This window comes from Pleurodeles waltl, chromosome 12 (assembly GCF_031143425.1).
Source record: "Pleurodeles waltl isolate 20211129_DDA chromosome 12, aPleWal1.hap1.20221129, whole genome shotgun sequence".
Classification (NCBI taxonomy): domain Eukaryota; kingdom Metazoa; phylum Chordata; class Amphibia; order Caudata; family Salamandridae; genus Pleurodeles; species Pleurodeles waltl.
Window position 1 is genome coordinate 12,252,519 of NC_090451.1, and position 23,502 is coordinate 12,276,020.

Consider the following 23,502-nt stretch of genomic DNA (forward strand, 5'->3'; position numbering starts at 1 on the left):
CTGAACCTCACGCCCCAGCACTAAACCTCACGCCCCAGCACTGCACATCACCTCCGGCACTGAACCTCACGCCCCAGCACTGCACCTCACACCCCAGCACTGCACCCCACCTCAGCACTGAACCTCACACCCCAGCACTGCACATCACCTCCGGCACTGAACCTCCCGCCCCAGCACTGCACCTCACACACCAGCACTGCACCCCACCTCAGCACTGAACCTCACACCCCAGCACTGCACATCACCTCCGGCACTGAACCTCATACCCCAGCACTGGACCTCACACCTCAGCACTGAACCTCACACCCCAGCACTGCACCCCACCTCAGCACTGCACCCCACCTCAGCACTGAACCTCACGCCCAAGCACTGCACCCCACCTCAGCACTGAACCTCACACCCCAGCACTGAACCTCAAACCCCAGCACTGCACCCCACCTCAGCACTGAACCTCACACCCCAGCACTGAACCTCACACCCCAGCACTGCACCCCACCTCAGCACTGAACCTCACACCCCAGCACTGAACCTCACACCCCAGCACTGCACCCCACCTCAGCACTGAACCTCACACGCCAGCACTGCACCCCACCTCAGCACTGAACCTCACACCCCAGCACTGAACCTCACACCCCAGCACTGAACCTCACACCCCAGCACTGAACCTCACACCCCTGCACTGCACCCCACCTCAGCACTGAACCTCACACCCCAGCACTGCACCCCACCTCAGCACTGAACCTCACGCCCCAGCACTGCACCCCACCTCAGCACTGAACCTCACGCCCCAGCACTGCACCCCACCCCACCTCAGCACTGCACCCCACCTCAGCACTGAAGCAGAAGCCCCAGCACCGCACATCACCTCCGGCACTGAAGCAGAAGCCTCAGCACTGCACATCACCTCCGGCACCGCACATCACCTCCGGCACTGAACCTCACGCCCCAGCACTGAACCTCACGCCCCAGCACTGAACCTCACGCCCCAGCACTGCACATCACCTCCGGCACTGAACCTCACGCCCCAGCACTGCACCTCACACCCCAGCACTGCACCCCACCTCAGCACTGCACCTCACACCCCAGCACTGCACCCCACCTCAGCACTGAACCTCACACCCCAGCACTGCACACCACCTCCGGCACTGAACCTCACACCCCAGCACTGAACCTCACGCCCCAGCACTGAACCTCACGCCCCAGCACTAAACCTCACGCCCCAGCACTGCACATCACCTCCGGCACTGAACCTCACGCCCCAGCACTGAACCTCACACCCCAGCACGGCACCCCACCTCAGCACTGAACCTTACACCCCAGCACTGCACATCACCTCCGGCACTGAACCTCCCGCCCCAGCACTGCACCTCACACACCAGCACTGCACCCCACCTCAGCACTGAACCTCACACCCCAGCACTGCACATCACCTCCGGCACTGAACCTCATACCCCAGCACTGGACCTCACACCTCAGCACTGAACCTCACACCCCAGCACTGCACCCCACCTCAGCACTGCACCCCACCTCAGCACTGAACCTCACGCCCAAGCACTGCACCCCACCTCAGCACTGAACCTCACACCCCAGCACTGAACCTCACACCCCAGCACTGCACCCCACCTCAGCACTGAACCTCACACCCCAGCACTGCACCCCACCTCAGCACTGAACCTCACACCCCAGCACTGAACCTCACACCCCAGCACTGCACCCCACCTCAGCACTGAACCTCACACCCCAGCACTGCACCCCACCTCAGCACTGAACCTCACACCCCAGCACTGAACCTCACACCCCAGCACTGCACCCCACCTCAGCACTAAACCTCACGCCCCAGCACTGAACCTCACACCCCAGCACTGCACATCACCTCCGGCACTGAATCTCATACCCCAGCACTGGACCTCACACCTCAGCACTGAACCTCACACCCCAGCACTGCACCCCACCTCAGCACTGCACCCCACCTCAGCACTGAACCTCACGCCCCAGCACTGCACATCACCTCAGCACTGAACCTCACACCCCAGCACTGAACCTCACACCTCAGCACTGAACCTCACGCCCCAGCACTGAACCTCACGCCCCAGCACTGCACATCACGCCCCAGCACTGCACCCCACCTCAGCACTGAAGCAGAAGCCTCAGCACTAAACCTCACGCCCCAGCACTGCACCTCACACCCCAGCACTGCACCTCACACCCCAGCTCTGAACCTCACGCCCCAGCACTGCACATCACGCCCCAGCACTGCACCCCACCTCACCACTGAACCAGAAGCCTCCGCACTAAACCTCACGCCCAGCACTGCACATCACCTCCAGCACTGAACCTCACACCCCAGCACTGAACCTCACACCCCAGCACTGAACCTCACGCCCCAGCACTGAACCTCACGCCCCAGCACTGCACCCCACCTCAGCACTGAAGCAGAAGCCTCAGCACTAAACCTTACGCCCCAGCACTGAACCTCACGCCCCAGCACTAAACCTCACACCCCAGCACTACACCCCACCTCAGCACTGAACCTCACACCCCAGCACTGCACCCCACCTCAGCACTGAACCTCACACCCCAGCACTGCACCCCACCCCAGCACTGAACCTCACACCCCACCTCAGCACTGAAGCAGAAGCCCCAGCACTGCACCCCACCTGAGCACTGCACCCCACCTCCGGCACTGAACCTCACACCCCAGCACTGCACATCACCTCCGGCACTGAACCTCACACCCCATCACTGAACCTCACACCCCAGCACTGCACCCCACCCCAGCACTGAACCTCACACCCCACCTCAGCACTGAAGCAGAAGCCCCAGCACTGCACCCCACCTGAGCACTGCACCCCACCTCCGGCACTGAACCTCACACCCCAGCACTGCACATCACCTCCGGCACTGAACCTCACACCCCAGCACTGAACCTCACACCCCAGCACTGAACCTCACACCCCTGCACTGCACCCCACCTCAGCACTGAACCTCACACCCCAGCACTGCACCCCACCTCAGCACTGAACCTCACGCCCCAGCACTGCACCCCACCTCAGCACTGAACCTCACGCCCCAGCACTGCACCCCACCCCACCTCAGCACTGCATCCCACCTCAGCACTGAAGCAGAAGCCCCAGCACCGCACATCACCTCCGGCACTGAAGCAGAAGCCTCAGCACTGCACATCACCTCCGGCACCGCACATCACCTCCGGCACTGAACCTCACGCCCCAGCACTGAACCTCACGCCCCAGCACTGAACCTCACGCCCCAGCACTGCACATCACCTCCGGCACTGAACCTCACGCCCCAGCACTGCACCTCACACCCCAGCACTGCACCCCACCTCAGCACTGCACCTCACACCCCAGCACTGCACCCCACCTCAGCACTGAACCTCACACCCCAGCACTGCACACCACCTCCGGCACTGAACCTCACACCCCAGCACTGAACCTCACACCCCAGCACTGAACCTCACGCCCCAGCACTGAACCTCACGCCCCAGCACTAAACCTCACGCCCCAGCACTGCACATCACCTCCGGCACTGAACCTCACGCCCCAGCACTGCACCTCACACCCCAGCACTGCACCCCACCTCAGCACTGAACCTCACACCCCAGCACTGCACATCACCTCCGGCACTGAACCTCCCGCCCCAGCACTGCACCTCACACACCAGCACTGCACCCCACCTCAGCACTGAACCTCACACCCCAGCACTGGACCTCACACCTCAGCACTGAACCTCACACCCCAGCACTGCACCCCACCTCAGCACTGCACCCCACCTCAGCACTGAACCTCACGCCCAAGCACTGCACCCCACCTCAGCACTGAACCTCACACCCCAGCACTGAACCTCACACCCCAGCACTGCACCCCACCTCAGCACTGAACCTCACACCCCAGCACTGAACCTCACACCCCAGCACTGCACCCCACCTCAGCACTGAACCTCACACCCCAGCACTGAACCTCACACCCCAGCACTGCACCCCACCTCAGCACTGAACCTCACACGCCAGCACTGCACCCCACCTCAGCACTGAACCTCACACCCCAGCACTGAACCTCACACCCTAGCACTGCACCCCACCTCAGCACTAAACCTCACGCCCCAGCACTGAACCTCACACCCCAGCACTGAACCTCACGCCCCAGCACTGCACCCCACCCCAGCACTGAACCTCACACCCCAGCACTGCACCCCACCTCAGCACTGAACCTCACGCCCCAGCACCGCACATCACACCCCAGCACTGCACCCCACCTCAGCACTGAACCTCACACCCCAGCACTGAACCTCACACCCCAGCACTGCACCCCACCTCAGCACTGAACCTCACACCCCAGCACTGCACATCACCTCCGGCACTGAACCTCACACCCCAGCACTGAACCTCACACCCCAGCACTGCACCCCACCTCAGCACTGAACCTCACACCCCAGCACTGCACATCACCTCCGACACTGAACCTCACACCCCAGCACTGAACCTCACACCCCAGCACTGAAACTCACACCCCAGCACTGCACATCACCTCCGGCACTGAACCTCACACCCCAGCACTGCACATCACCTCCGGCACTGAACCTCACACCCCAGCACTGAACCTCACACCCCAGCACTGCACCCCACCCCACCTCAGCACTGCATCCCACCTCAGCACTGAAGCAGAAGCCCCAGCACCGCACATCACCTCCGGCACTGAAGCAGAAGCCTCAGCACTGCACATCACCTCCGGCACCGCACATCACCTCCGGCACTGAACCTCACGCCCCAGCACTGAACCTCACGCCCCAGCACTGCACATCACCTCCGGCACTGAACCTCACGCCCCAGCACTGCACCTCACACCCCAGCACTGCACCCCACCTCAGCACTGCACCTCACACCCCAGCACTGCACCCCACCTCAGCACTGAACCTCACACCCCAGCACTGCACACCACCTCCGGCACTGAACCTCACACCCCAGCACTGAACCTCACACCCCAGCACTGCACCCCACCTCAGCACTGAACCTCACACCCCAGCACTGAACCTCACACCCCAGCACTAAACCTCACGCCCCAGCACTGAACCTCACACCCCAGCACTGAACCTCACGCCCCAGCACTGCACCCCACCCCAGCACTGAACCTCACACCCCAGCACTGCACCCCACCTCAGCACTGAACCTCACGCCCCAGCACTGCACATCACACCCCAGCACTGCACCCCACCTCAGCACTGAACCTCACACCCCAGCACTGAACCTCACACCCCAGCACTGCACCCCACCTCAGCACTGAACCTCACACCCCAGCACTGCACATCACCTCCGGCACTGAACCTCACACCCCAGCACTAAACCTCACGCCCCAGCACTGCACATCACCTCCGGCACTGAACCTCACGCCCCAGCACTGCACCTCACACCCCAGCACTGCACCCCACCTCAGCACTGAACCTCACACCCCAGCACTGCACATCACCTCCGGCACTGAACCTCCCGCCCCAGCACTGCACCTCACACCCCAGCACTGCACCCCACCTCAGCACTGAACCTCACACCCCAGCACTGGACCTCACACTTCAGCACTGAACCTCACACCCCAGCACTGCACCCCACCTCAGCACTGCACCCCACCTCAGCACTGAACCTCACGCCCAAGCACTGCACCCCACCTCAGCACTGAACCTCACACCCCAGCACTGAACCTCAAACCCCAGCACTGCACCCCACCTCAGCACTGAACCTCACACCCCAGCACTGAACCTCACACCCCAGCACTGAAACTCACACCCCAGCACTGCACATCACCTCCGGCACTGAACCTCACACGCCAGCACTGCACCCCACCTCAGCACTGAACCTCACACCCCAGCACTGAACCTCACACCCCAGCACTGCACCCCACCTCAGCACTAAACCTCACGCCCCAGCACTGAACCTCACACCCCAGCACTGAACCTCACGCCCCAGCACTGCACCCCACCCCAGCACTGAACCTCACACCCCAGCACTGCACCCCACCTCCACACTGAACCTCACGCCCCAGCACTGCACATCACACCCCAGCACTGCACCCCACCTCAGCACTGAACCTCACACCCCAGCACTGAACCTCACACCCCAGCACTGCACCCCACCTCAGCACTGAACCTCACACCCCAGCACTGCACATCACCTCCGGCACTGAACCTCACACCCCAGCACTGAACCTCACACCCCAGCACTGCACCCCACCTCAGCACTGAACCTCACATCCCAGCACTGCACATCACCTCCGACACTGAACCTCACACCCCAGCACTGAACCTCACACCCCAGCACTGAACCTCACACCCCAGCACTGAAACTCACACCCCAGCACTGCACATCACCTCCGGCACTGAACCTCACACCCCAGCACTGCACATCACCTCCGGCACTGAACCTCACACCCCAGCACTGAACCTCACACCCCAGCACTGCACCCCACCTCAGCACTGAACCTCACACCCCAGCACTGCACATCACCTCCGGCACTGAACCTCACACCCCAGCACTGAACCTCACACCCCAGCACTGAACCTCACACCCCAGCACTGCACCCCACCTCAGCACTGAACCTCACACCTCAGCACTGCACCCCACCTCAGCACTGAACCTCACACCCCAGCACTGCACATCACCTCCGGCACTGAACCTCACACCCCAGCACTGCACATCACCTCCGGCACTGAACCTCACACCCCAGCACTGCACCCCACCTCAGCACTGAACCTCACACCCCAGCACTGCACCCCACCTCAGCACTGCACCCCACCTCAGCACTGAAGCAGAAGCCCCAGCACTGCACATCACCTCCAGCACTGAACCTCACACCCCAGCACTGAACCTCACGCCCCAGCACTGAACCTCACGCCCCAGCACTGCACCCCACCTCAGCACTGAAGCAGAAGCCTCAGCACTAAACCTCACGCCCCAGCACTGAACCTCACGCCCCAGCACTAAACCTCACACCCCAGCACTACACCCCACCTCAGCACTGAACCTCACACCCCAGCACTGCACCCCACCTCAGCACTGAGCCTCACACCCCAGCACTGCACCCCACCCCAGCACTGAACCTCACACCCCACCTCAGCACTGAAGCAGAAGCCCCAGCACTGCACCCCACCTGAGCACTGCACCCCACCTCCGGCACTGAACCTCACACCCCAGCACTGCACCCCACCTCAGCACTGAACCTCACACCCCAGCACTGCACATCACCTCCGGCACTGAACCTCACACCCCAGCACTGAACCTCACACCCCAGCACTGCACCCCACCTCAGCACTGAACCTCACACCCCAGCACTGCACCCCACCTCAGCACTGAACCTCACGCCCCAGCACTGCACCCCACCTCAGCACTGAACCTCACGACCCAGCACTGCACCCCAGCCCACCTCAGCACTGCACCCCACCTCAGCACTGAAGCAGAAGCCCCAGCACCGCACATCACCTCCGGCACTGAAGCAGAAGCCTCAGCACTGCACATCACCTCCGGTACCGCACTTCACCTCCGGCACTGAACCTCACACCCCAGCACTGAACCTCACGCCCCAGCACTGAACCTCACGCCCCAGCACTGCACATCACCTCCGGCACTGAACCTCACTCCCCATCACTGCACATCACCTCCGGCACTGAACCTCACACCCCAGCACTGAACCTCACGCCCCAGCACTGAACCTCACGCCCCAGCACTGCACATCACCTCCGGCACTGAACCTCACGCCCCAGCACTGCACCTCACACCCCAGCACTGCACCCCACCTCAGCACTGAACCTCACACCCCAGCACTGCACATCACCTCCGGCACTGAACCTCCCGCCCCAGCACTGCACCTCACACCCCAGCACTGCACCCCACCTCAGCACTGAACCTCACACCCCAGCACTGCACATCACCTCCGGCACTGAACCTCATACCCCAGCACTGAACCTCACACCCCAGCACTGAACCTCACACCGCAGCACTGCACCCCACCTCAGCACTGCACCCCACCTCAGCACTGAACCTCACGCCCCAGCACTGCACCCCACCTCAGCACTGAACCTCACACCGCAGCACTAAACCTCACACCCCAGCACTGCACCCCACCTCAGCACTGAACCTCACACCCCAGCACTGCACCCCACCTCAGCACTGAACCTCACACCCAGCACTGAACCTCACACCCCAGCACTGCACCCCACCTCAGCACTGAACCTCACACCCCAGCACTGCACCCCACCTCAGCACTGAACCTCACACCCCAGCACTGAACCTCACACCCCAGCACTGCACCCCACCTCAGCACTAAACTTCACGCCCCAGCACTGAACCTCACACCCCAGCACTGAACCTCATGCCCCAGCACTGCACCCCACCCCAGCACTGAACCTCACACCCCAGCACTGCACCCCACCTCAGCACTGAACCTCACGCCCCAGCACTGCACATCACACCCCAGCACTGCACCCCACCTCAGCACTGAACCTCACACCCCAGCACTGAACCTCACACCCCAGCACTGCACCCCACCTCAGCACTGAACCTCACACCCCAGCACTGCACATCACCTCCGGCACTGAACCTCACGCCCCAGCACTGAACCTCACACCCCAGCACTGCACCCCACCTCAGCACTGAACCTCACACCCCAGCACTGCACATCACCTCCGACACTGAACCTCACACCCCAGCACTGAACCTCACACCCCAGCACTGAACCTCACACCCCAGCACTGCACCCCACCTCAGCACTGAAACTCACACCCCAGCACTGCACATCACCTCCGGCACTGAACCTCACACCCCAGCACTGCACATCACCTCCGGCACTGAACCTCACACCCCAGCACTGAACCTCACACCCCAGCACTGCACCCCACCTCAGCACTGAACCTCACACCCCAGCAATGCACATCACCTCCGGCACTGAACCTCACACCCCAGCACTGAACCTCACACCCCAGCACTGAACCTCACACCCCAGCACTGCACCCCACCTCAGCACTGAACCTCACACCCCAGCACTGCACCCCACCTCAGCACTGAACCTCACACCCCAGCACTGCACATCACCTCCGGCACTGAACCTCACACCCCAGCACTGCACATCACCTCCGGCACTGAACCTCACACCCCAGCACTGAACCTCACACCCCAGCACTGCACCCCACCTCAGCACTGAACCTCACACCCCAGCACTGCACCCCACCTCAGCACTGCACCCCACCTCAGCACTGAAGCAGAAGCCCCAGCACCGCACATCACCTCCGGCACTGAAGCAGAAGCCTCAGCACTGCACATCACCTCCGGCACCGCACATCACCTCCGGCACTGAACCTCACACCCCAGCACTGAACCTCACGCCCCAGCACTGATCCTCACGCCCCAGCACTGCACATCACCTCTGGCACTGAACCTCACGCCCCAGCACTGCACCTCACACCCCAGCACTGCACCCCACCTCAGCACTGAACCTCACACCCCAGCACTGCACATCACCTCCGGCACTGAACCTCACACCCCAGCACTGAACCTCACACCCCAGCACTGAACCTCACGCCCCAGCACTGAACCTCACGCCCCAGCACTAAACCTCACGCCCCAGCACTGCACATCACCTCCGGCACTGAACCTCACGCCCCAGCACTGCACCTCACACCCCAGCACTGCACCCCACCTCAGCACTGAACCTCACACCCCAGTACTGCACATCACCTCCGGCACTGAACCTCCCGCCCCAGCACTGCACCTCACACCCCAGCACTGCACCCCACCTCAGCACTGAACCTCACACCCCAGCACTGCACATCACCACCAGCACTGAACCTCATACCCCAGCACTGAACCTCACACCCCAGCACTGCACCCCACCTCAGCACTGCACCCCACCTCAGCACTGAACCTCACACCCCGACACTGCACCCCACCTCAGCACTGAACCTCACACCCCAGCACTGAACCTCACACCCCAGCACTGCACCCCACCTCAGCACTGAACCTCACACCCCAGCACTGAACCTCACACCCCAGCACTGCACCCCACCTCAGCACTGAACCTCACACCCCAGCACTGCACCCCACCTCAGTACTGAACCTCACACCCCAGCACTGAACCTCACACCCCAGCACTGCACCCCACCTCAGCACTAAACCTCACGCCCCAGCACTGAACTTCACACCCCAGCACTGAACCTCACACCCCAGCACTGAACCTCACGCCCCAGCACTGCACCCCACCCCAGCACTGAATATCACACCCCAGCACTGCACTCCACCTCAGCACTGAACCTCACGCCCCAGCACTGCACATCACACCCCAGCACTGCACCCCACCTCAGCACTGAACCTCACACCCCAGCACTGAACCTCACACCCCAGCACTGCACCCCACCTCAGCACTGAACCTCACACCCCAGCACTGCACATCACCTCCGGCACTGAACCTCACACCCCAGCACTGAACCTCACACCCCAGCACTGCACCCCACCTCAGCACTGAACCTCACACCCCAGCACTGCACCCCACCTCAGCACTGAACCTCACACCCCAGCACTGCACAGCACCTCCGGCACTGAACCTCACACCCCAGCACTGCACATCACCTCCGGCACTGAACCTCACACCCCAGCACTGAACCTCACACCCCAGCACTGCACCCCACCTCAGCACTGAACCTCACACCCCAGCACTGCACCCCACCTCAGCACTGCACTCCACCTCAGCACTGAAGCAGAAGCCCCAGCACCGCACATCACCTCCGGCACTGAAGCAGAAGCCTCAGCACTGCACATCACCTCCGGCACCGCACATCACCTCCGGCACTGAACCTCACACCCCAGCACTGAACCTCATGCCCCAGCACTGAACCTCACGCCCCAGCACTGCACATCACCTCTGGCACTGAACCTCACGCCCCAGCACTGCACCTCACACCCCAGCACTGCACCCCACCTCAGCACTGAACCTCACACCCCAGCACTGCACATCACCTCCGGCACTGAACCTCACACCCCAGCACTGAACCTCATACCCCAGCACTGAACCTCACGCCCCAGCACTGCACATCACCTCCGGCACTGAACCTCACGCCCCAGCACTGCACCTCACACCCCAGCACTGCACCCCACCTCAGCACTGCACCTCACACCCCAGCACTGCACCCCACCTCAGCACTGAACCTCACACCCCAGCACTGCACACCACCTCCGGCACTGAACCTCACACCCCAGCACTGAACCTCACACCCCAGCACTGAACCTCACGCCCCAGCACTGAACCTCACGCCCCAGCACTAAACCTCACGCCCCAGCACTGCACATCACCTCCGGCACTGAACCTCACGCCCCAGCACTGCACCTCACACCCCAGCACTGCACCCCACCTCAGCACTGAACCTCACACCCCAGCACTGCACATCACCTCCGGCACTGAACCTCCCGCCCCAGCACTGCACCTCACACACCAGCACTGCACCCCACCTCAGCACTGAACCTCACACCCCAGCACTGGACCTCACACCTCAGCACTGAACCTCACACCCCAGCACTGCACCCCACCTCAGCACTGCACCCCACCTCAGCACTGAACCTCACGCCCAAGCACTGCACCCCACCTCAGCACTGAACCTCACACCCCAGCACTGAACCTCACACCCCAGCACTGCACCCCACCTCAGCACTGAACCTCACACCCCAGCACTGAACCTCACACCCCAGCACTGCACCCCACCTCAGCACTGAACCTCACACCCCAGCACTGAACCTCACACCCCAGCACTGCACCCCACCTCAGCACTGAACCTCACACGCCAGCACTGCACCCCACCTCAGCACTGAACCTCACACCCCAGCACTGAACCTCACACCCCAGCACTGCACCCCACCTCAGCACTAAACCTCACGCCCCAGCACTGAACCTCACACCCCAGCACTGAACCTCACGCCCCAGCACTGCAAATCACACCCCAGCACTGCACCCCACCTCAGCACTGAACCTCACACCCCAGCACTGAACCTCACACCCCAGCACTGCACCCCACCTCAGTACTGAACCTCACACCCCAGCACTGCACATCACCTCCGGCACTGAACCTCACACCCCAGCACTGAACCTCACACCCCAGCACTGCACCCCACCTCAGCACTGAACCTCACACCCCAGCACTGCACATCACCTCCGACACTGAACCTCACACCCCAGCACTGAACCTCACACCCCAGCACTGCACCCCACCTCAGCACTGAAACTCACACCCCAGCACTGCACCCCACCTCAGCACTGAACCTCACACCCCAGCACTGCACATCACCTCCGGCACTGAACCTCACACCCCAGCACTGCACATCACCTCTGGCACTGAACCTCACACCCCAGCACTGAACCTCACACCCCAGCACTGCACCCCACCTCAGCACTGAACCTCACACCCCAGCACTGCACATCACCTCCGGCACTGAACCTCACACCCCAGCACTGAACCTCACACCCCAGCACTGCACCCCACCTCAGCACTGAACCTCACACCCCAGCACTGCACCCCACCTCAGCACTGAACCTCACACCCCAGCACTGCACATCACCTCCGGCACTGAACCTCACACCCTAGCACTGCACATCACCTCCGGCACTGAACCTCACACCCCAGCACTGAACCTCACACCCCAGCACTGCACCCCACCTCAGCACTGAACCTCACACCCCAGCACTGCACCCCACCTCAGCACTGAACCTCACACCCCAGCACTGAACCTCACACCCCAGCACTGCACCCCACCTCAGCACTGAACCTCACACCCCAGCACTGCATCCCACCTCAGCACTGAAGCAGAAGCCTCAGCACTGCACATCACGCCCCAGCACTGCACATCACACCCCAGCACTGAACCTCACACCCCAGTACTGCACCCCACCTCAGCACTGAACCTCACACCCCAGCACTGCACCCCACCTCAGCACTGAAGCAGAAGCCTCAGCACCGCACATCACCTCCGGCACCTTACCTTGGTGGCCCGCAGGGCACACTGCATCAGTCCGGTCACACTGCCCACCTCACGCAGAGTCTTCTTACTATTAATATCTGCCCTCCACGAAAGGTTCCGCAGGATACTGGAGACCACCTATAGAGGAAAGTCATGAGAACAGAGATGTTTGAAGCAGTGTACAGTGTGCTCTCACCTTTACAGTTAAAAACTCCACTAGTTACTGGCACATCCTGAATTCAGTGGACACCAGACAGCTGGTGCACCCGGACAACCCAGGAAATTTACAAGCTCACCCTGACCTGCATAGCCCTGGAGCCATAATGGAAGCTTTATTTAGTATGGCCCTAGAGTCCAGGGAAACATCCTGCACGGGACAGCCACGGCAAGGAGATGAAGGGCACACAGCTTTGAGGAAGGTCCTGTACGACCATGGGAAGGAGTTGCACAGCCTTGAGCAGGATGAAGGTCCTGTGTGGCACAGCTCTAGACTTCATGGAAAGAACACGCACAGCACAGCCGTGAGCTTCGATGAAGGTCCTGCGCTGCTCAGTCATGGAGCCTAGGGGAAGGACATGCGCGGTACAACCCTGGAGCCCAGGAGAAGGACATGCGCGGTACAACCCTGGAGCCCAGGAAAAGGACATTTGCGGTACAACCCTGGAGCCCTGGAGGACATGTGCGGCACAACCATGAAGCCCAGGAGGACATGCGTGGTACAACCATGGAGATCAGGAGAATGACATGCGTGGTACAACCATGGAGCCCAGGAGGACATGCGTGGTACAACCATGGAGCCCAGGAGAAGGACATGCGCAGTACAACCATGGAGCCTAGGGAAAGGACATGCGCGGTCCAATCTTGGAGCCTAGGGGAAGGACATGCGCGGTACAACCCTGGAGACCAGGAGGACATGCGCAGTACAACCCTGGAGCCCAGGAAAAGGACATGCGTGGTACAACCATGGAGCCTAGGGGAAGGACATGTGCGGTACAGCCATGGAGCCTAGGGAAAGGACATGCACGGTACAACCCTGGTGCCCAGGAGAAGGACATGCGTGGTCCAACCTTGGAGCCTAGGGGAAGGACATGCGCAGTACAACCTTGGAGCCTAGGAAAAGGACATGCGTGGTACAGCCTTGGAGCCTAGGAGAAGGACATGCGCGGTACAACCATGAAGCCTAGGGAAAGGACATGTGCGGTACAACCCTGGCGCCCAGGAGAAGGACGTGCGCTGTACAACCCTGGAGCCCAGGAGGACATGCGCGGTACAACCATGGAGCCCAGGAGGACATGCGCGGTACAACCATGGAGCCTAGGGGAAGGACACGCGCGGTACAACCATGGAGCCTAGGGAAAGGACATGCGCGGTACAGCCCTGGAGCCCAGGAGGACATGCGCGGTCCTACCATGGAGCCCAGGAGAAGAACATGCGCGGTACAACCCTGGAGCCCAAGAGGACATGCGCGGTACAACCATGGAGCCTAGGGAAAGGACATGCGCGGTACAACCCTGGAGCCCAGGAGAAGGACATGCGCGGTACAACCCTGGATCCCAGGAGGACATGCGCGGTACAACCATGGAGCCTAGGGGAAGGACATGTGCGGTACAGCCATGGAGCCTAGGGAAAGGACATGCACGGTACAACCCTGGTGCCCAGGAGAAGGACATGCGCAGTAGAACCATGGAGCCTAGGGGAAGGACATGTGCGGTACAACCATGGAGCCTAGGGAAAAGACATGCGTGGTACAACCCTGGAGCCCAGGACAAGGACATGCGCGGTACAGCCTTGGAGCCTAGGAGAAGGACATGCGCAGTACAACCATGAAGCCTAGGGAAAGGACATGTGCGGTACAACCCTGGCGCCCAGGAGAAGGACGTGCGCTGTACAACCCTGGAGCCCAGGAGGACATGCGCGGTACAACCATGGAGCCCAGGAGGACATGCGCGGTACAACCATGGAGCCTAGGGGAAGGACACGCGCGGTACAACCATGGAGCCTAGGGAAAGGACATGCGCGGTACAGCCCTGGAGCCCAGGAGGACATGCGCGGTCCTACCATGGAGCCCAGGAGAAGAACATGCGCGGTACAACCCTGGAGCCCAAGAGGACATGCGCGGTACAACCATGGAGCCTAGGGAAAGGACATGCGCGGTACAACCCTGGAGCCTAGGAGAAGGACATGCGCGGTACAACCCTGGATCCCAGGAGGACATGTGCGGTACAACCATGGAGCCTAGGGGAAGGACATGTGCGGTACAGCCATGGAGCCTAGGGAAAGGACATGCACGGTACAACCCTGGTGCCCAGGAGAAGGACATGCGCAGTAGAACCATGAAGCCTAGGGGAAGGACATGTGCGGTACAACCATGGAGCCTAGGGAAAAGACATGCGCGGTACAACCCTGGAGCCCAGGATAAGGACATGAGCGGTACAACCCTGGAGCACAGGAGGACATGCGCGCTACAACCATGGAGCCTAGGGGAAGGACATGCGCGGTACAACCATGGAGCCCAGGAGAAGGACATGCGTGGTACAACCCTGGAGCCCAGGAGAAGGACATGCGCGGTACAACCTTGGAGCCTAGGGGAAGGACATGCGCTGTACAACCTTGGAGCCTAGGAGAAGGAGATGCGCGGTACAACCATGGAGCCTAGGGAAAGGACATGCGCGGTATAACCCTGGAGCCTAGAAGAAGGACATGCGCGGTACAACCCTGGAGCCCAGGAGAAGGACATGCGCGCACAACCATGGAGCCCAGGAGGACATGCGCGGTACAACCCTGGAGCCCAGGAGGACATGCGCGGTACAACCATGGAGCCTAGGAGAAGGACATGCGTGGTACAACCCTGGAGCCCAGGAGAAGGACATGCGCGGTACAACCCTGCAGCCCAGGAGAAGGACATGTGCGGTAAAACCTTGGAGCCAAGGGAAAGGACATGCGCGGTACAACCATGGAGCCAAGGGAAAGGACATGCGCAGGTACAACCTTGGAGCCCAGAGAAGGACATGCGCGGTACAACCATGGAGCCTAGGGGAAGGACATGCGTTGTACAACCTTGGAGCCTAGGAGAAGGACATGCGCGGTACAACCATAGAGCCTAGGCAAAGGACATGCGCGGTACAACCCTGGAGCCCAGGAGAAGGACATGCGTGGTACAACCCTGGAGCCCAGGAGAAGGACATGCGCGGTACAACCATGGAGCCCAGGAGAAGGACATGCGTGGTACAACCCTGGAGCCCAGGAGAAGGACATGCGCGGTACAACCTTGGAGCCTAGGCAAAGGACATGCGTGGTACAACCTTGGAGACTAGGAGAAGGACATGCGCGGTACAACCCTGGAGTCTCGGGGAAGGACATGCGCGGTACAACCATAGAGCCTAGGCAAAGGACATGCGCGGTACAACCCTGGAGCCCAGGAGAAGGACATGCGTGGTACAACCCTGGAGCCCAGGAGAAGGACATGCGCGGTACAACCATGGAGCCCAGGAGAAGGACATGCGTGGTACAACCCTGGAGCCCAGGAGAAGGACATGCGCGGTACAACCTTGGAGCCTAGGCAAAGGACATGCGTGGTACAACCTTGGAGACTAGGAGAAGGACATGCGCGGTACAACCCTGGAGTCTCGGGGAAGGACATGCGCGGTACAACTTTGGAGCCTAGGGGAAGGACATGCGCGGTACAACCCTGGAGCCTAGGAGAAGGACATGCGCGGTACAACCATGGAGCCTAGGGGAAGGACAAGCGCGGTACAACCCTGGAGCCCAGGAGAAGGACATAAACGGTACAACCCTGGAGCCCAGGAGAAGGACATAAACGGTACAACCCTGGAGCCCAGGAGAAGGACATGCGTGGTACAACCCTGGAGCCCAGGAGAAGGACATGTGCGGTACAACCCTGGAGCCCAGGTGAAGGACATGCACGGTACAACCCTGGAGCCCAGGTGAAGGACATGCACGGTACAACCCTGGAGCCCAAGAGGACATGCGAGGTACAACCCTGAAGCCCAGGAGAAGGACAAGCGCGGTACAACCCTGGAGCCCAGGAGAAGGACATAAACGGTACAACCTTGGAGCCCAGGAGAAGGACAAGCGCGGTACAACCCTGGAGCCTAGGAGAAGGACAAGCGCGGTACAACCCTGGAGCCCAGGAGAAGGACATGTGCGGTACAACCCTGGAGCCCAGGAGGACATGCGAGGTACAACCCTGGAGCCTAGGAGAAGGACATGCGCAGTACAACCATGGAGCCTAGGGGAAGGACAAGCGCGGTACAACCATGGAGCCCAGGAGAAGGACATAAACGGTACAACCCTGGAGCCCAGGAGAAGGACATGCGTGGTACAACCCTGGAGCCCAGGAGAAGGACATGTGCGGTACAACCCTGGAGCCCAGGTGAAGGACATGCACGGTACAACCCTGGAGCCCAAGAGGACATGCGAGGTACAACCCTGAAGCCCAGGAGAAGGACAAGCGCGGTACAACCCTGGAGCCCAGGAGAAGGACATAAACGGTACAACCCTGGAGCCCAGGAGAAGGACATAAACGGTACAACCCTGAAGCCCAGGAGAAGGACAAGCGCGGTACAACCCTGGAGCCCAGGAGAAGGACATGTGCGGTACAACCCTGGAGCCCAGGAGAAGGACATGCGCGGTACAACCCTGGAGCCCAGGAGAAGGACATGCGCGGTACAACCATGGAGCCCAGGAGAAGGACATAAACGGTACAACCCTGGAGTACATGAGAAGAACCTGAGCTGCACAGTCTTGAGCTGTGATTATGCTTCTGATAGGCAGAGCCTGAGAGTCCAAGAAGGGTCCGGCACAGCATAGCTTTGAGCCCTGATGAAGGTCCAGTGAGGCACAGCCCTTTCGACAAGAGGAATGAGCTGTGTTGCATGGCAAAGCTTTGGAGTTAAGGAGGAGGATTTGGTGCTGCACCATCCATCAATTACCTGGAAGAAATCTGTGCAACTTACATCACCTGATGCTGCTGCTCGAACCTTGCTTCGCTCACTGGGTCAGCTTGGGTCATCCTAAATCACTCACCTGGTACAAATCTGTGCCCCCTCCCTCACTGGGGGCAATCCCCTACACCTGCTCCACTCACCTGGTGCATCTGCCCTCATCCTGCCTCGCTCACCTGGAGCATCTGCCCTCACCTTGCCTCACTCACCTGGTGCATCTTCCCTGACCCTGCCTCACTCACCTGGTACATCTGCCCTCCCCTGCCTCATTCACCTGGTGCATCTGCCCTCACCTTGCCTCACTCACCTGGTGCATCTGCCCTTACCCTGCCTCGCTCACCTGGTGCCTCTGCCCTCACCCTGCCTCGCTCACCTGGTGCATCTGCCCTTACCCTGCCTCGCTCACCTGGTGCCTCTGCCCTCACCCTGCCTCGCTCACCTGGTGCCTCTGCCCTCACCCTGCCTCGCTCACCTGGTGCATCTGCCCTCACCCTGCCTCACTCACCTGGTGCCTCTGCCCTCACCCTGCCTCGCTCACCTGGTGCATCTGCCCTCACCCTGCCTCACTCACCTGGTGCCTCTGCCCTCACCCTGCCTCACTTACCTGGTGCATCTGCCCTCACCCTGACTCACTCACCTGGTGCATCTGCCCTCACCCTGGCTCACTCACCTGGTGCATCTGCCCTCACCCTGACTCACTCACCTGGTACATCTGCCCTCACCCTGCCTCACTCACCTGGTGCCTCTGCCCTCACCCTGCCTCACTCACCTGGTGCATCTGCCCTCACCCTGACTCACTCACCTGGTGCATCTGCCCTCACCCTGGCTCACTCACCTGGTGCATCTGCCCTCACCCTGACTCACTCACCTGGTACATCTGCCCTCACCCTGCCTCACTCACCTGGTGCCTCTGCCCTCACCCTGCCTCACTCGCCCTCACCCTGCCTCACTCACCTGGTGCATCTGCCCTCACCCTGACTCACTCACCTGGTGCATCTGCCCTCACCCTGCCTCGCTCACCTGGTGCATCTGCCCTCACCCTGACTCACTCACCTGGTGCCTCTGCCCTCACCCTGCCTCACTCACCTGGTGCCTCTGCCCTCACCCTGCCTCGCTCACCTGGTGCATCTGCCCTCACCCTGACTCACTCACCTGGTACATCTGCCCTCACCCTGCCTCACTCACCTGGTACATCTGCCCTCACCCTGCCTCACTCACCTGGTGCCTCTGCCCTCACCCTGACTCTCTCACCTGGTGCATCTGCCCTCACCCTGGCTCACTCACCTGGTGCATCTGCCCTTACCCTGCCTCGCTCACCTGGTGCATCTGCCCTCACCCTGACTCACTCACCTGGTGCATCTGCCCTCACCCTGACTCACTCTCCTGGTGCATCTGCCCTCACCCTGCCTCACTCACCTGGTACATCTGCCCTCATCCTGCCTCACTCACCTGGTACATCTGCCCTTACCCTGCCTCACTCACCTGGTACATCTGCCCTTACCCTGCCTCGCTCACCTGGTGCATCTGCCCTCATCCTGCCTCACTCACCTGGTACATCTGCCCTCATCCTGCCTCACTCACCTGGTGCCTCTGCCCTCATCCTGCCTCACTCACCTGGTACATCTGCCCTCACCCTGCCTCGCTCATCTGGTACATCTGCCCTTACCCTGCCTCACTCACCTGGTGCATCTTCCCTTACCCTGCCTCACTCACCTGGTGCATCTGCCCTCATCCTGCCTCACTCACCTGGTGCATCTGCCCTCACCCTGCCTCACTCACCTGGTGCATCTGCCCTCACCCTGCCTCACTCACCTGGTACAAATCTGTGCCCCCTCCCTCACTGGGGGCAATCCCCTACACCTGCTCCACTCACCTGGTGCATCTGCCCTTACCCTGCGTTACTCACCTGGTGCCTCTGCCCTCACCCTGCCTCACTCACCTGGTACATCTGCCCTCACCCTGCCTCACTCACCTGGTACATCTGCCCTTACCCTGCCTCGCTCACCTGGTGCCTCTGCCCTCACCCTGCCTCACTCACCTGGTACATCTGCCCTCACCCTGCCTCACTCACCTGGTGCATCTACCCTCACCCTGCCTCACTCACCTGGTGCCCCTGCCCTCACCCTGCCTCACTCACCTGGTACATCTGCCCTCACCCTGCCTCGCTCACCTGGTACATCTGCCCTTACCCTGCCTCACTCACCTGGTGCATCTTCCCTTACCCTGCCTCACTCACCTGGTGCATCTGCCCTCATCCTGCCTCACTCACCTGGTACATCTGCCCTCATCCTGCCTCACTCACCTGGTGCATCTGCCCTCACCCTGCCTCACTCACCTGGTACAAATCTGTGCCCCCTCCCTCACTGGGGGCAATCACCTACACCTGCTCCACTCACCTGGTGCATCTGCCCTTACCCTGCGTTACTCACCTGGTACATCTGCCCTCCCCTGCCTCACTCACCTGGTGCATCTGCCCTCACCCTGCCTCACTCACCTGGTACATCTGCCCTCCCCTGCCTCATTCACCTGGTGCATCTGCCCTCACCCCGCCTCGCTCACCTGGTGCATCTGCCTTTACCCTGCCTCACTCACCTGGTGCATCTGCCCTCACCCTGCCTCACTCACCTGGTGCCTCTGCCCTCACCCTGCCTCACTCACCTGGTACATCTGCCCTCATCCTGCCTCACTCACCTGGTGCATCTGCCCTCATCCTGCCTCACTCACCTGGTGCATCTGCCCTCACCCTGCTTCACTCTCCTGATACATCTGCCCTCACCCTGCCTCACTCACCTGGTGCATCTGCCCTCATCCTGCCTCACTCACCTGGTGCATCTGCCCTCACCCTGACTCACTCACCTGGTGCATCTGCCCTCACCCTGGCTCACTCACCTGGTGCCTCTGCCCTCACCCTGCCTCGCTCACCTGGTGCATCTGCCCTCACCCTGCCTCACTCACCTGGTGCATCTGCCCTCATCCTGCCTCACTCACCTGGTGCATCTGCCCTCACCCTGCTTCACTCTCCTGATACATCTGCCCTCACCCTGCCTTACTCACCTGGTCCATCTGCCCGCACCCTGCCTCACCTGGTGCATCTGCCCTCACCCTGCCTTACTCACTGGGGTACATCTGCCCTCACTCTGCCTCACTCACCTGGTGCAGCCCCTGCATCCTACATCACTCACCTGGTGCAGCTCCTCGCTCTCCGAGGCCAGGTGCGCCACGATGGCCTGCATGGACCCTCTCCTAGAAGACAGCGTCGCCTGGTGAAGAAAATGAGAATATGAGAAGTGCGGGATCTTGTGGGTGGCCCCCCTCGAAGTCTGTGGGGAACTAGCATACATCAAGTAATATACATCATAGTAAAAATATTAGTAAACTCTAAAACATTCTTGTCTCACCTCAAGAAGGAAGACCTCGCAGGACTGCTGAGTTTGCATCTGGGTTACATTTTCCCTCAACCCTTCCCTTCTCTGAGCCAGTTAAGCTGTGTAACTTCTCTGAAAATGTCACTTCTGTTACTCCTCTGAGCCAGTATCTCAGTTACTCCTCTGAGGTCACCTCTGTTACGTCTCTGAACCAGCTGACCTGTGTTACTCCTCTGAGCCAGTCACCTCTGTTACTCCCCTGAGCCAGTCACCTCTGTTACTCCTCTGAGCCAGTCATCTCTATTACTCCTCTGAGCCAGTCACCTCTGTTACTCCCCTGAGCCAGTCACCTCTGTTACTCCCCTGAGCCATTCACCTCTGTTACTCCTCTGAGCCAGTCATCTCTATTACTCCTCTGAGCCAGTCACCTCTGTTACTCCCCTGAGCCAGTCACCTCTGTTACTCCTCTGAGCCAGTCATCTCTATTACTCCTCCGAGCCAGTCACCTCTGTTACTCCCCTGAGCCAGTCACCTCCGTTACTCCCCTGAGCCAGTCACCTCCGTTACTCCTCTGAGCCAGTCACCTCTGTTACTCCTCTGAGCCAGTCACCTCTGTTACTCCTCTGACCCAGTCACCTCTGTTACTCCCCTGAGCCAGTCACCTCCGTTACTCCCCTGAGCCAGTCACCTCCGTTACTCCTCTGAGCCAGTCACCTCTGTTACTCCTCTGAGCCAGTCACCTCCGTTACTCCTCTGAGCCAGTCATCTCTATTACTCCTAGGAGCCAGTCACCTCCGTTACTCCTCTGAGCCAGTCACCTTTGTTACTCCTCTGAGCCAGTCACCTCTGTTACTCCTCTGAGCCAGTCACCTCTGTTACCTCTCTGAACCAGCTGACCTGTGTTACTCCTCTGAACCAGTCATCTCTATTACTCCTCTGAGCCAGTCACCTCCGTTACTCCTCTGAGCCAGTCACCTCTGTTACTCCTCTGACCCAGTCACCTCTGTTACTCCCCTGAGCCAGTCACCTCCGTTACTCCCCTGAGCCAGTCACCTCCGTTACTCCTCTGAGCCAGTCACCTCTGTTACTCCTCTGAGCCAGTCACCTCCGTTACTCCTCTGAGCCAGTCATCTCTATTACTCCTCTGAGCCAGTCACCTCCGTTACTCCTCTGAGCCAGTCACCTCTGTTACTCCTCTGAGCCAGTCACCTCTGTTACTCCTCTGAGCCAGTCACCTCTGTTACCTCTCTGAACCAGCTGACCTGTGTTACTCCTCTGAACCAGTCATCTCTATTACTCCTCTGAGCCAGTCACCTCCGTTACTCCTCTGAGCCAGTCACCTCTGTTACTCCTCTGAGCCAGTCACCTCCGTTACTCCTCTGAGCCAGTCACCTCTGTTACTCCTCTGAGCCAGTCACCTCCGTTACTCCTCTGAGCCAGTCACCTGTGTTACTCCTCTGAACCAGTCACCTCTGTTACTCCTGTGAACCAGTCACCTCTGTTACTCCTCTGAGCCAGTCACCTCTGTTACTCCTCTGAGCCAGTCACCTCTGTTACTCCTCTGAGCCAGTCACCTCCGTTACTCCTCTGAGCCAGTCACCTCCGTTACTCCTCTGAGCCAGTCACCTCCGTTACTCCTCTGAGCCAGTCACCTCTGTTACTCCTCTGAGCCAGTCACCTCTGTTACCTCTCTGAACCAGCTGACCTGTGTTACTCCTGTGAACCAGTCACCTCTGTTACTCCTCTGAGCCAGTCACCTCCGTTACTCCTCTGAGCCAGTCATCTCTATTACTCCTCTGAGCCAGTCACCTCCGTTACTCCTCTGAGCCAGTCACCTCTGTTACTCCTCTGAGCCAGTCACCTCTGTTACTCCTCTGAGCCAGTCACCTCTGTTACCTCTCTGAACCAGCTGACCTGTGTTACTCCTCTGAACCAGTCATCTCTATTACTCCTCTGAGCCAGTCACCTCCGTTACTCCTCTGAGCCAGTCACCTCTGTTACTCCTCTGAGCCAGTCACCTCCGTTACTCCTCTGAGCCAGTCACCTCCGTTACTCCTCTGAGCCAGTCACCTCCGTTACTCCTCTGAGCCAGTCACCTCTGTTACTCATCTGAGCCAGTCACCTCTGTTACCTCTCTGAACCAGCTGACCTGTGTTACTCCTCTGAACCAGTCACCTCT

General features: G+C 60.5%; 1 protein-coding gene across 3 annotated transcripts in view; it reads right to left on the reverse strand.

Annotated features, from left to right (window-relative positions):
- Positions 1-23,502, reverse strand: part of APC2 (APC regulator of WNT signaling pathway 2) — a 557,471-nt gene that overhangs the window by 42,313 nt on the left and 491,656 nt on the right. For all 3 annotated transcript variants that reach the window (XM_069216408.1, XM_069216411.1, XM_069216410.1), the window contains 2 exons: positions 21,141-21,218; positions 13,016-13,132 (listed from right to left, as the gene is read on the reverse strand). In XM_069216408.1, coding sequence (XP_069072509.1) covers positions 13,016-13,132; positions 21,141-21,218 — 195 coding nt within the window. The remainder of the gene's footprint in view (positions 1-13,015; positions 13,133-21,140; positions 21,219-23,502) is intronic.